Below are 15,388 nucleotides of genomic sequence, written 5' to 3'. Positions count from 1 at the left end.
CCAGCTTATCCTTGCCCCTCCCTGTGTCCTCAAGTCCATTCTCTACGTCTCTGTCTTTATTCCTGTCCTGCCCCTAGGTTTTTCAGAACCATTTTTTTTTAGATGACATATATATGTGTTAGCATACGGTGTTTCTTTTTCTCTTTCTGACCTACTTCACTCTGTAGGACAGACTCTAGGTCCATCCACCTCACTACAAATAACTCAGTTTCGTTTCTTTTTATGGCTGAGTAATATTCCATGGTATATATGTGCCACATCTTCTTTATCCATTCATCTGTCGATGGACACTTAGCATGCTTCCACATCCTGGCTATTGTAAATAGTGCTGCAATGAACATTGTGGTACATGACTCTTTTTGAATTATGGTTTTCTCAGGGTATATGCCCAGTAGTGGGATTGCTGGGTCATATGGTAGTTCTACTTTTAGTTTTTTAAGGAACCTACATACTGTTCTCCATAGTGGCTGTATCAATTACATTCCCACCAACAGTGCAAGAGAGTTCCCTTTTCTCCACATCCTCTCCAGCATTTATTGTTTATAGATTTTTTGATGATAGCCATTCTGACCGGTGTGAGGTGATATCTCACTGTAGTTTTGATTTGCATTTCTCTAATGATTAATGATGTTGAACATCCTTTCATGTGTTTGTTGGCAATCTGTATATCTTCTTTGGAGAAATGTCTATTTAGATCTTCTGCCCATTTTTGGATTGGGTTGGTTTTTTTTTTTGATATTGAGCTGCATGAGCTGCTTGTATATTTTGGAGATTAATCCTTTGTCAGTTGCTGCACTTGCAAATATTTTCTCCCATTCTGAGAGTTGTCTTTTCATCTTGCTGTGCAAAAGCTTTTAAGTTTCATTAGGTCCCATTTGTTTATTTTTGTTTTTATTTCCATTTCTCTAGGAGGTGGGTCAAAAAGGATCTTGCTGTGATTTATGTGATTTATGATTTATGTAGAGTGTTCTGTGTATGTTTTCCTCTAAGAGTTTTATAGTGTCTGGCCTTACATTTAGGTCTTTAGTCCATTTTGAGTTTATTTTTGTGTATGGTGTTAGGGAGTGTTCTAATTTCATTCTTTTACATGTAGCTGTCCAGTTTTCCCAGCACCACTTATTAAAGAGACTGTCTTTTTTTTTATTGTATATTCCTGCCTCCTTTATCAAAGGTAAGGTGACCATATGTGTGTGGGTTTATCTCTGGGCTTTCTATCCTGTTCCATTGATCTATACTTCTGTTTCTGTGCCAGTACCATACTGCCTTGATTACTGTAGCTTTGTAGTATAGTCTGAAGTCAGGGAGCCTGATTCCTCCAGCTCCATTTTTCTTTCCCAAGATTTCTCTGGCTATTCGGGGTCTTTTGTGTTTCCATACAAATTGTGAAATTTTTTGTTCTAGTTCTGGGAAAATGGCATTGGTAGTTTGATAGGGATTGCATTGAATCTGTAGATTGTTTTGGGTAGTATAGTCATTTTCCCAATGTTGATTCTTCCAATCCAAGAACATGGTATATCTCTCCATCTGTTTGTATCATCTTTAATTTCTTTCACCAGTGTCTTATAGTTTTCTGCATACAGGTCTTTTGCCTCCTTAGGTAGGTTTATTCCTAGGTATTTTATTCTTTTTGTTGCAATGGTAAATGGGAGTGTTTCTGTAATTTCTCTTTCAGATTTTTCATCATTAGTGTATAGGAATGCAAGGGATTGCTGTGCGTTAATTTTGTATCCTGCTCCTTTACCAAATTCATTGATTAGCTCTAGTAGTTTTCTGGTAGCATCTTTAGGATTCTCTGTGTATAGTATTATGTCATCTGCAAACAGTGACAGTTTTACTTCTTCTTTTCTGATTTGGATTCCTTTTATTTCTTTTTCTTCTCTGATTGCTGTGGCTAAAACTTCCAAAACTAAGTTGAATAGTAGCAGTGAGAGTGGGCAACTTTGTCTTGTTCCTGATCTTAGAGGAAATGGTTTCAGTTTTTCACCATTGAGAATGATGTTGGCTATGGGTTTGTCATATATGGCCTTTATTATGTTGAGGTAAGTTCCCTCTATGCCTACTTTCTGGAGAGTTTTGATCATAAATGGGTGTTGAATTTTGTCAAAACCTTTTTCTGCATCTATTGAGATGATCATATGGTTTTTCTCCTTCAGTTTATTAATATGGTGTATCACATTGATTCATTTGTGTATATTGAAGAATCCTTGCATTCCTGGGATAAACGCCACTTGATCATGCTGTATGATCCTTTTAATGTGCTGTTGGTTTCTGTTTCCTAGTATTTTGTTGAGGATTTTTGCATCTGTATTCATCAGTGATATTGGCCTGTAGTTTTCTTTTTTTGTGACATCTTTGATTTTGGTATCAGGGTGATGGTGGCCTCATAGAATGAGTTTGGCAGTGTTCCTCCCTCTGCTATATTTTGGAAGAGTCTGAGAAGGATAAGTGTTAGCTCTTCTCTAAATCTTTGATAGAATTTGCCTGTGAAGCCATGTGGTCCTGGGCTTTTGTCTTTTGGAAGATTTTTAATCACAATTTCAATTTAAGTGCTTGTGATTGGTCTGTTTATATTTTCTATTTATTCCTGGTTCAGTCTCAGAAGGTTGTGCTTTTCTAAGAATTTGTTCATTTCTTCCAGGTTGTCCATTTTATTGGCATAGAGTTGCTTGCAGTAAGCTCTCATGATCCTTTGCATTTCTGCAGTGTCAGTTGTTACTTCTCCTTTTTCATTTCTAATTCTGTTGATTTTAGTCTTCTCCCTTCTTTCCTTGAAGAGTCTGGCTGATGGTTTATCAATTTTTTTTATCTTCTCAAAGAACCAGCTTTTAGTTTTATTGATCTTTGTGATTGTTTCCATCATATCTTTTTCATTTATTTCTGATCCGATCTTTATGATTTCTTTCCTTCTGCTAACCTTGGGGGTTTTTTGTTTTTCTTTCTCTAATTGCTTTAGGTGTAAGGTTAGGTTGTTTATTTGAGGTTTTTCTTGTTTCTCGAGATAGGATTGTGTTGCTGTAAACTTCCCTCTTAGAACTGCTTTTGCTGCATCCCATAGTTTTGGGATGTTGTGTTTTCATTGTCATTTGTTTCTAGGTATTTTTTGATTTCCTCTTTGATTTCTTCAGTGATCTCTTGGTTATTTAGTAGTGTATTGTTTAGCCTCCATGTGTTTGTATTTTTTACAGGTTTTTTTCCTGTTATTGATATCTAGTCTCATAGTATTGTGGTTTGAAAAGATACTTGATACGATTTCAATTTTCTTAAGTTTACCAAGGCTTGATTTGTGACCCAAGATATGATCTATCCTGGAGAATGTTCCATGAGCACTTGAGAAAAAAGTGTATTCTTTTGTTTTTGGATAAAATGTCCTATAAATATTAGTTAAGTCCATCTTGTTTAATGTGTCATTTAAAGCTTGTGTTTCCTTATTTATTTTCATTTTGGATGATCTGTCCATTGGTGAAGGTGGGGTGTTATAGTCCCCTACTATTATTGTGCTACTGTTGATTTCCCCTTTTATGGCTGTTAGAATTTGCCTTATGTATTGAGGTGCTCCTATGTTGGGTGCATAAATATTTACCATTGTTATATCTTCTTCTTTGGTTGATCCCTTGATCATTATGTAATGTTCTTCTTTGCCTCTTGTAATAGTCTTTATTTTAAAGTCTGTTTTTTCTGATATGAGAATTGCTACTCCAGCTTTCTTTTGATTTCCATTTGCATGGAATATCTTTTTCTCTCCCCTCACTTTCAGTCTGTATGTGTCCCTAGGTCTGAAGTGGGCCTCTTGTAGACAGCATATATATTGGTGTTGTTTTTGTATCCATTCAGCCAGCCTATGTCTTTTGGTTGGAGCATTTAATCCATTTACATTTAAGGTAGTTATCAGTATGTATGTTCCTATTACCATTTTCTTAATTGTTTTGGGGGTTTTTTTGTAGGTATTTTCCTTCTCTTGTGTTTCCTGCCTAAAGAAGTTCCTTTAACACTTGTTTTAAAGCTGGTTTGGTGGTGCTGAATTCTCTTAGCTTTTGCTTGTCTGTAGAGGTTTTAATTTCTCTGTCAAATGTAAATGAGATCCTTGCTGGGTAGAGTAATCTTGGTTGTAGGTTATTCTCTCTCATCACTTCAAATATGTCCTGCCACTCCCTTCTGGCCTGCAGAGTTTCTGCTGAAAAATCAGCTGTTGACCTTATGGGGATTCCCTTGTATGTTATTTGTTGCTTTTCCCTTGCTGCTTTTAATATTTTTTCTTTGTATTTAATTTTTGATAGTTTGATTAATATGTGTCTTGGCGTGTTTCTCCTTGGACTTATCCTGTGTGAGACTCTGCACTTCCTGGACTTGATTATTTCCTTTCCCATATTAGGGAAGTTTTCAACTATAATCTCTTCATATATTTTCTCAGTCCCTTTCTTTTTCTCTTCTTCTTCTGGGACCCCTATAATTCAAATGTTGGTGTGTTTAATATTGTCCCAGAGGTCTCTGAGACTGTCCTCAATTCGTTTCATTCTTTTTTCTTTATTCTGCTCTGCAGTAGTTATTTCCACTATTTTATCTTCCTGGTCAGTTATCCCTTTTTCTGCCTCAGTTATTCTGCTATTGATTCCTTGTAAAGAATTTTTAATTTCCTTTATTGGGTTGTTCATCATTGTCTGTTTGCTCTTTAGTTCTTCTAGTTCCTTGTTAAACATTTCTTGTATTTTCTCCATTCTATTTCAAAGATTTTGGATCATCTTTACTATGAGTAGTCTGAATTCTTATTCAGGTAGACTGCCTATTTCCTCTTCATTTGTTTCATCTGGTGGTTTTTACCTTGCTCCTTCATCTGCTGCATATTTCTGTGTCTTCTCTTTTTGCTCACCTTACTGTGTTTGGGTCTCCTTTTCACAGGCTGCAGATTAGTAGTTCCCGTTGTTTTTGGTGTCTGCCCGCAGTGGGGAAGGTTGGCTCAGTGGCTCGTGTAGGCTTCCTGGTGGAGGCGACTGGTTCCTGTGTACTGGTGGATGAGGCTGGATCTTGTCTTTTGGTGGGCAGGACTGTATCCGGTGGTGTGTTTTGAGGTGTCTGTGAACTTATTATGATTTTAGGCAGCCTCTCTGATAATGGGTGGGGTTGTGTTCCTGTGTTTCTAGTTGTTTGGCATGGGGTGTCCAGCACTGGAGCTTGCGGGTCGTTGAGTTGAGCTGGGTCTTAGCGTTGAGACGGAGATCTCTGGGAGAGCTCTCGCCTATAGAGATTACATGAGGCCAGGAGGTCTCTGGTGGACCAAAGTCCTGAACTCGGCTCTCCTACCTCAGAGGTTCAGGCCTGACACCCAGCCGGGGCACCAAGACCCTGTCAGCCACACACTGTCTTTGGTTTTCCATCTCCAGGCACAGCCTGGCCTCCACACACCTCCGTGTCTCCAGGAAGACTTGGCACTGGGCCCGGTCTGACAGGTAACTAATGAAGATTCCAGCTGTGTTCATACACATGAATAACACTGCCTGGGCCACAACTCATCAGCTCAGTAACTCCACTTCGGTGTGGCTTCCCTGTCTCTTAATTGCACACATGCTCACTCCAGTTACTGAAAGCAGAATCCTAGGGCTGTTCTAGAAGCCTTCCGTTCCATTTCCAGTCTGTTACTGTTCATTTCCTGCCTTGATTTTAACCTTATTTGACCCTGTCTCAATCTCTCACCTTTCTACTAGAATCTTTTTTTGGGCTGGAGGGGCATTATTGGTACAGCAGCTGGTGTAAGATTATCATACAAAGCAAAGCTGGAAACAAATTGCCTATTTTCTTTTTTTTTTTTTTCGGTATGTGAGCCTCTCACTGTTGTGGCCTCTCCCGTTGCGGAGCACAGGCTCCGGACGCACAGGTTCAGCAGCCATGGCTCATGGGCCTAGCAGCTCCGCGACATGTGGGATCTTCCCGGACTGAGGCACGAACCCGTGTCCCCTGCATCGGCAGGTGGACTCTCAACTACTGTGCCACCAGAAAAGCCCTCAATTTTTATCATTTGTATAATTTTTGTTTTTCTAGAATATTCTTTTCAACGAGGTATTCAAATTTATTATCCGTTTTATTAATCTTTTAGAATACTGTCCTTCATCATGTCTCATCAACATTCTTTATATTTTTCATTTATTCATTTTAGCTCTAAGAGATTCTTTTCTAAAATTTAATTAATTTTTGGCTGTGTTGGATCTTCATTGCTGTGCGCGGGGGCTACTCTTCGTTGTGGTGCGTGGGCTTCTCATTGTGGTGGCTTCTCTTGTTGTGGAGCACGGGCTCTAGGTGTGCAGGCTTCCGTAGTTGTGGCACGCCGGCTCAGTAGTTGTGGTGCATGGGCTCAGTTGCTCCGCGGCACATGGGATCTTCCCGGACCAGGGATTGAACCCGTGTTCCCTATGTTGGCAGGCAGATTCTTAACCACTCTGCCACCAGAGAAGTCCCTCTAAGAGATTCTTGATATCACAAGCAGAAAGGATCTTTCTGAACGTCAAATCTTACCATGTCTTTCTCTTGTTAAAGACTTTCAGCAATTTAAGCCATCGTCTATATGATAACCTCTAGTTACGTTTACAGGCGTACCACCTGCCATCTGCACCGCGGCTCTGCTAAGCCATTTGTCTCCTACGCACTCTGTGGTCTCAGCCTCGCTTGCATCTACTGCTCTCTCTCCGTGCAGTGCCCTCCGTATCTGTTCTCCCACTACATCATGAGATCCTGATGGGCTGTTCTGTTCATCTTTTTATTCCCGATGATTCTCACATTTTAATCATTTAGTAATGCTGAATACATTTGCTAAATAGAAAACTTTATTTTTCCTATTCAGTTTAGTTTTCTTGTGTGGTGAAATATACATAACATAAGATGGTCCATTTTAACCATTTTTAAGTATACAATTCAGTGGCATTAAGTAGATTCACGTTGTTGTGCAACCATCGCCGGTATCCATCTCCAGATCTTTTCATCATCCAAAACTGGAACTCTGAGCCCACTAAAAAATAACTCCCCACGACCCGTCCCCTTAGCCCCCGGTTACCTCTGTTCTACTCTTCCGTCTTTATGAATTTGACTACCTCATTTGAGTGGAATCATACCGTGTTTGTCCTTTTGTGTCTGGCTTCTTTCACTTAGCATAAGCTCTTCGGGGTTTATCCATGTTGTGGCATGGATCAGAATTTCGTTCCTTTTTAATCTGAATAATACCCCACTGTATATATAGACCACAGTTTGTTTATCCATTCATCTGTCAGTGAACATTTGAGTTGTTTTTACCTTTTGGCTCTTGTGATTAATGCTCTTCCGAACATCGGTGTACAGATACCTGTTCAAGTCCCTGCTTTCAATTCCTTTGGGTATTTACCTGGAAGTGGAATTGCTGGATTGTATGGTAATTCTGTGTTTAACTTTTAAAAGGTTTTCCACAGCAGCTGCAGTATTTTACATTCCCACCAGCAATTACACAAGGGTTCCAGTTTCTCCACATCCTTGCCAGTGCTTGTTATTTTCTGTAATTTTTTATAATAGCAATTCTAATGAGTGTGGGTAGTATTTCATTGTGGTTTTGATTTGCAGTTTCCGAATGATTAGCGATGTTAAGCATCTTTTCATGTGCTTTCTGGCCATTTATAGATCTTTGGAGAATTGTCTATTGTCCATTTTTAAATTGGGTTAAATTTCCAAGCTGAAACAAATACCAAAATATTGAGTAATTTATAGATGTGTTTGACGACTCACTGTTGATAAAATTTGAGGAATCATGGAGAATGTGAGAAGACACAGAAAGCAGAAAAATAAGCAAATGTTTTTTCTAAAAGTGGAGAAAAATCTTCAGAACACAATAGTAGCTAGCTTTTCCTAGTGATTATAGTAGGAAATAGGTGGTTTATGAACATGTAAGGAAGAAGTAATTACTAGACCCGAAAATAGCCACGTAATCCTTCTGCTGGGATTATTAGTGCCTATTATATAGACATATTGTGGTTGTTTATGATCTGGAATTATTGCTAAATTCGGTGGATTCCTAGCTCAAAGTACATTTAACTCTAAAGCATATTTATTTTGAGTAGCGCGTTGAAGAGTTTATCTTTATTTGGACTTAATCTGTTCACAACCAATGTATATTATTTACAGTTGTCACAAACCTTAGAACTTAAAAATATGACAGAGGATTGAATTATGGGACAAAACCTAGTAAGTGAAATATCGCAAGGGTAAATTTAAAGCCTTCCAGTTAGATAAAGAGAGAATGGCTTCCATGAAGACAGGGTGTGGGAGTCCTGACCTGCAGCCTCCCCATATAAGAAGCAGGAATTTCAGTTGACTGCAGGCTCCACTGGGAGTCCTTACAGTCGTCCGGCTGCCAATAGAGCTAATGCTGCCTTTAAATGCCTAAAGGAAAAGGTCCAAAGAGTGGAAAATATTAACTCTACTGTATTTTCTATCAATCACACTTTTTTTCTTGTTTCCATGGTAGCTTTGTGCAAATATGTGTTCTTTGTATTTTACAAGTATGACAAATTAAATAATTAGACTGATAATATTCAGTGAGTCAGCAAATATTAATGGAGCATCTATTTTATCTGAGTCACAAGATAGTTACTGCTACTTCACAGGGGGGAAAAATATATATATATATATATATGTGGATATATATATTCTCTCCCCTACTGTGAGAGAGGAGTCATATATACAAATGATTACATACCAGATGGAGTGGGATGCCTGCCCCAAAGTGCTATGGCGGTTCAAAAACAACAAATTCCAAGAAGCCTCATGAAGAATGGATCTTAAAGAAGTTCAACAAACGGAGATAAATGGAGAGACTATTTTAGGTATAAAAGCGGCATGTGCAGATTTGCAAAAGCTTGAAGCACAGGGCATGGCTCAGTCAATAGCAGATTGTTCAGAATGACCAGTATACGTAATAAATCAGGGATGGCATTCTGGGGCCTGTGGTGACAATTTTATGATGACACTCAGAAATGTAGAATGTACACTGACGACGTTAGGCAATTGGGAACGATAAAAAAAATTTTAATTGGATGTTGAGATCTTTGCTTTAAAGAAATAGAACTGATAACAATGTGCTGGACTTCTACCAGCTGTTTTACAAACATCTCACTTAATCCTGCCGGTCGAGCTAGAGTTGGGTCACATTACTACCCCCGTTTATATGTGAGGAAATGAGGCTTAGAAAAGTTAATTGCTCAAGGTCCCAGCAGAAGTAGGATCAAACCCTGGTGGCCCCAACCCTGAAGCCAATGCTGTCACCCGTCACTCAGCCACACTGATAGAGTGGCACTAGCTGAAGGTGGGGGGACAGGAAGGGTTCCATTTTCTCATGGTGCTCCTGGTCCTGTAAGTGATAGACACGCCCTTTGTAGTTTTGACTAATCTGTTGGAAGCTAACCATATAACAGATTTCTTCTGTGTTGTTCCTTCTGCACATTATATAAAGCCTGCGTCTCTGCACAGTTTTGTTAACAGCACGGTTCCTCTTCCCATCAGTTCTTTGGGACCAAGTGCTCTGAAGACAGTAGGGAACGCAGCATCGGTGAAACGGAAGGAATCTTCCCAGAGCTCAGCTCAGTCAAAAGAAAAGAAGAAGAAGAAATCTGCACTCGATGAAATCATGGAGGTACGCTTTATGAAGTGCTTGTCAACTCTAGCTGTTAGGGGAAGGATGTGATTCCAACCAAGGAAAGTTAAATAGTTTCACCAATTATGAGATTAACATAAAGTGAGAAAAATGTGCTCATACCAGGTTAGGAAAAAAGAGCGTAGGTGTAGTTCCATCTGAATGAGGCTGGAACCTCCTTAGATAGGTTTATTTTCTTGCCTCAAGTGCTGTCTTCAAAACACTCCATGAAATTATGGTCAATAGAGTTAGTTTAGGAGAACCTCAGTGGTAATTGAAGCCAGAAATGAAAGCTCTGCTCACCTTTGGTGGCTTCGTGAAATTGGCATCCTCCATGGATGCCCCCACCAACCTGGGCTCTCCTGTTGCCTCTGACTTCCACTTACCACCTCCTACCCGGGAGAGAAAGCTCTGACATTATTTTTTTTTTTTTTCGCGGTACGCGGGCCTCTCACTGTTGTGGCCTCTCCCACTGCGGAGCACAGCCTCCGGATGCGCAGGCTCAGTGGCCATGGCTCACGGGCCCAGCCGCTCCGCGGCATGTGGGATCTTCCCAGACCGGGGCACGAACCCGTGTCCCCTGCATCGGCAGGCGGACTCTCAACCACTGCGCCACCAGGGAAGCCCTCTGACATATTTTTAATGTGATTTAACCTGATGGCCAAGTTTATATGATGAATCAGTGAAAACCTATGATTACCTAGATCTAGGGCTATACTTTTGCTCTAAATTTACCTGAGGTTCTAGAGCCGTTCTGCAGAAGGTTCTTAATATATTCCTAAGTATTCCTTTCTCCCTTCCAACACATCACCTTCCCTTATCAATAAATTTATGAAATAAGTAGAAAAGGCGAAGAGAAAGAATAAATGGGTACAAGAAGCTAACGTTTTTCCCTGTAACATCATTTCCTCTGGTCTCCTCATTCCTTTTCTTCATTTGTCAAGGGATGGGAGTAACTGTTTGGTCTTCCCTGTTACTGAGTCCTCACACAATGCAGGACAGTTAGAAAAGCTTAAAGTATAATATAACGTGTGTACGCTGTGAGATGTAGTCATTCGATCATTCAGCAGATACTGAGTTGCTGTTACGTGCTGGGCATCATGTGAGGTCCTGCATGTGTAGAGTAGGGAGAAAAACACAGTCCCTGCATGTCATAGAACTTTCACCCTAGTGAAGGAGGCATTCCATGACCAAGTGAACCAGTGGATAAGTAATTACAAAATGCTATGTGCTGAGGAGGTCTGAGGGCAGGGAGTGGGGAGATAGCTTGTTCCCCCACTAGGGCAGGGGAGATCTCTAGCTCAGCATCCAAAGGGAAGATCCAGGTGGCTAGAGCATGGTAAGCACAAGAGTGGTGGCATTTGAGGTTGGAGAGAGAAACAGGGGCAACACCACAGAGGTCTTATAAGCCATTTTGAATCTAATTCAAAGTAAAATGGAAAGCCAGATCTACCTGCTTAGAATATAACCATGCCAAGTTTAGAATATTTTTTGTTCATATTGGAAAGTTGGAGGAATTAAGATGAGGTTTTGAATCAACCAAAGAGCGACATTGTTCAGTCCCTTAGAAAGTAGGTACTTAGGGTTAACTGAGCAGTTGAGAAAGAAAAAGTTGTGAGATACAGCCAGGTCAGCTGGTCAGCACGTTTTCCTTTTGGTCACCTTTTCATTTACTTCTCTCCTGGTTGTGTTTTTCTTCCCCTCCATTCACAGGCTTTATTATCCTTATCAAACAGGGAAGCTCCTCTTTGCCATCAATCTGTATACCCAACTATGCTGTGCTGAATTGGTCTGTAAGAGTTATGTTTTTGCCCCCTGAAAACATCGCCTGTTTTCCAGCGCATGACAGTCCAGGGGAGGAAGCAGGGATAGGGCAGAGTAATGCTGGCAGGTGGCGTTGCAGTATTGACTCAATAGAGGTTGTTTACGTTTATCTTCTTGGTCAGTTGATTTGCCTATCACTTATTTTCCTAAATCCAGGTTGCTTTTTTTTTCAATCAAAAACTAATTGCAAAAAAAGGTTTGTGTTTATCAGAGATTGCAAATTATATCGATCTTCTGTGAAGTGTGTTTTATGGTGTTCTTTTGCTAAAAGGAATGTTATTTGAAATAAATTGAGGATTTTAAAGAGGTAATTTTATGAATGTCTCATGCGTCCTCCAGATTGAAGAGGAGAAGAAAAGAGCTGCCCGAACAGATTACTGGCTCCAGCCTGTACGTATCCCGCTGGGGCTTCTTACTTCTAAATGTGCTTTTAAGCAAATGATTTAAATAGCATTTGGTATAAATGACTAAATTTCTTAAATATCTGTAAATTCTGTAGATAGATTTATAACTTTAATGACTTGTCTTTGCATCTACTCTGTAAGTATTTGTTATATTGTTATTAGAGGGTTACTTCATGTTCATGGACCAGTAATGTTTCTTGAGTTTAATGCCAAATTTGTGTATGGACAAATTTGAATTTAAGCCTGGAATTATTTTCAGTTATTGCTATAAGAATACCCAGTTAGGTACTTTGTTGTAAAAACAGCTTTTTTTTTTTCTTTAACATCTTTATTGGCGTATAATTGCTTTACAATGGTGTGTTAGTTTCTGCTTTATAACAAAGTGAATCAGCTATACATATACATATATCCCCATATCTCTTCCCTCTTGCGTCTCCCTCCCTCCCTCCAACCCTCCCTATCCCACCCCTCTAGGTGGTCACAAAGCACCGAGCTGATCTCCCTGTGCTATGCCGCTGCTTCCCACTAGCTACCTATTTTACATTTGGTAGTATGTATATGTCCATGCCACTCTCTCACTTTGTCCCAGCTTACCCTTCTTCCTCCCCATGTCCCCAAGTCCATTCTCTAGTAGGTCTGTGTCTTTATTCCTGTCCTGCCCCTAGGTTCTTCATAACCAATTTTTTTTTTTTAGATTCCATATATATGTGTTAGCATACGGTATTTATTTTTCTCTTTCTGACTTACTTCACTCTGTATGACAGACTCTAGGTCCATCCACCTCACTACAAATAACTCAATTTCGTTTCTTTTTATGGCTGAGTAATATTCCATTATATATACGTGCCACATCTTCTTTATCCATTCATCTGTTGATGGACACTTAGGTTGCTTCCATGTCCTGGCTATTGTAAATAGAGCTGCAATGAACATTGTGGTACATGACTCTTTTTGAATTATGGTTTTCTCAGGGTATATGCCCAGTAGTGGGATTGCTGGGTCATATGGTAATTCTATTTTTAGTTTTTTTAAGGAACCTCCATACTGTTCTCCATAGTGGCTGTATCAATTTACATACCCACCAGCAGTGCAACAGGGTTCCCTTTTCTAAAAACACGTTTTAATTATATAAGTTCAAGGAAAGATTTGTTTTTTATTGCTTTTTTATTATTGCTTCTTCTGTCTTTTTTCGTTTTTTCTTAATCTAATTTACTAAAGTCTTTAAAAAAATTTTTTTATTGAAGGAAAGATTCTTTAAATTCTGTAGTGCTTTCCAGTTTTCAAAAGTTTCACACACATGATTTCATGTAAGCCCATAATAACTTTTTTTTCCCTCATCCCTTTATTGCCCCTCTCCACTTCCCTCTCCCCATTGGTAACCACTAATTTGTTCTCTATATTTGTGAGTCTGCTTCTTTTTTGTTGTATTCACTAGTTTGTTGTATTTTTTAGATTCCACATATAAATGATGTCATAGTTTTTATCTTTCTGTGACTTATTTCACTTTATTTCTTGTTCTTTTAAGATAACAATTGCATAATAATTTTTAAACATTTCAGTACTTTAAATATTTTTTATTTATTGCTGCTCGGTTTTGAACTTACTGGAATATGAAGTTTTCATAAAACCTTCAGGGTATCTTAGTTATCCTTAAGGGAGCTGGCTTGATCAATAACACAAGAGTGAAAAGTAATTATTTGGGTAATTTCTGATTTGAAAATTTCTGATTTATTATTATTATTAATAATGATCTTGAAGATCAAAAAGCATAAAGTTCTAATTTAAATCTTCATAGTTATTCCCTCACTAGCTTAAAAATAATTTTGTTTCCATGTCTTAGTTTATGTTCTTATACAATGGGAAACATTTGCCTGGTGACCACATGAAAGATCATGAAATAAGTTATGTAAAATGAAAATCCTTGCTGTATTAAATAGAAAATAAGTACTTCATAAACCAGACAGAGAAAGACAAATATCATATGATATTGCTTATATGTGGAATCTAAAAAAAAAAAGATACAAATGAGCTTCTTTACAAAACAGAAATAGACCCACTGACATGGAAAACAAACTTATGGTTACCAAAGGGGAGAGGCAGGGGGTAGGGAGGGGATAAATTAGGAGTTTGGGATTATCAGTTACACACTATTATGTATAAAACAGAACCAACAAGGACCTACGGTATAGCACAGGGAACTATACTCAATATTTTTTAATAACCTATAAGGGAAAAGAATCTGAAAAAGAATAGATAAACATATACATATAACCGAATCACTGTGGTGTACACCTGAAACTAACACAACATTGTAAATCAACTATACTTCTATTAAAAAAAAGAAAAGAAAAACTATTAAAAAAAAGTGCTTCATATGAATTATTTCAGTTAATTCTCATATCAGCCCTACAAGGTAATTACTGTTATTATTCCCTTTTGATAGGTGAGACAACTGAGGTATAGATTATTTGAGTAATTCCCCCAAGGTCATTTAGAAAGTGGTGAGCTAGGATTTCCCTGGCAGTCAGATTCACTAGGTTGTACTCTGCCCTAATAAACAGTACTTCCTGGGATGCATTAGTCTCCCTGACTTCCGTCTCTGAGTAGAAGTCTGGGTGAAGATTAGAAAAGGAAGGACCTAGAGAGAGGTAACCATCTATGAATTATTTTGTTTGCTTTCCCTGTCCGAGTAGCTAGCATTTGATATTAATAGTTTCATATATTGTTTATGAAAGTGTAATCAAGAATTTTGCTTAGAGCAGTAGTTCTTAACCAGAGCACAATTCAAAAAAATTTAGACCATTTCTTTCCAAGACATATATGCTTCAATACTACCACTATCCAGTCTCCTGGGGTGAAATGGCTATTTTCACTAACCGCCTAGGTGATTCTCATGTTTAGAATCACCTTTGTTCAGAACCATTGGTTTAAAGGAAAAAGAAAACAAACCAAAAGCAAAAAAAAAAAAAAAAGCATTTTTAGTTAGTCCAAAAGTTCTCTTCCCATTGACAATACTTTTTTTTTTTAAGATTTTTTTTTTTAATGTGGACCATTTTTAAAGTCTTTATTGCACTCCTTACAATATTGCTTCTGCTTTACGCCCTGGTTTTTTGGCCACAAGGCATGTGGGATCTTACTTCCCCAACCAGGAATTGAACCCACACCCCCTGCATTGGAAGGCGAAGTCTTTAACCACTGGACCGCCAGGGAAGTCCCTGCATTGACAATACTTTTAATAAAATTTTATTTTCAGTTTGATAATCTTCTAGTATAGTAAATTATTCAGATTTTCTTCCTAGCTCCTCTTGGAGAATGTTACATTAAAAGTGAAGATCAGGGCTTCCCTGGTGGCGCAATGGTTGAGAGTCTGCCTGCCGATGCAGGGGACACGGGTTCGTGCCCCAGTCTGGGAAGATCCCACATGCCGCGGAGCGCCTGGGCCCGTGAGCCATGGCTGCTGAGCCTGCGCGTCCAGAGCCCGTGCTCCGCAACGGGAGAGGCCACAACAGTGAGAGGCCCGCGT

At 38.9% G+C, this 15,388-nt stretch overlaps 1 protein-coding gene across 3 annotated transcripts in view; it reads left to right on the top strand.

Moving 5' to 3' along the window:
* The window catches only part of KIN (Kin17 DNA and RNA binding protein), a 57,504-nt gene that overhangs the window by 13,857 nt on the left and 28,259 nt on the right, over positions 1-15,388 (top strand). For all 3 annotated transcript variants that reach the window (XM_067700849.1, XM_067700840.1, XM_067700830.1), the window contains exons 8-9: positions 9,508-9,637; positions 11,801-11,851. In XM_067700849.1, coding sequence (XP_067556950.1) covers positions 9,508-9,637; positions 11,801-11,851 — 181 coding nt within the window. The remainder of the gene's footprint in view (positions 1-9,507; positions 9,638-11,800; positions 11,852-15,388) is intronic.

Source organism: Pseudorca crassidens, chromosome 1 (genome assembly GCF_039906515.1).
Source record: "Pseudorca crassidens isolate mPseCra1 chromosome 1, mPseCra1.hap1, whole genome shotgun sequence".
Classification (NCBI taxonomy): domain Eukaryota; kingdom Metazoa; phylum Chordata; class Mammalia; order Artiodactyla; family Delphinidae; genus Pseudorca; species Pseudorca crassidens.
The sequence above is the reverse complement of the archived record's forward strand: the minus strand, read 5'-3'. Positions and strand labels throughout refer to the sequence as shown.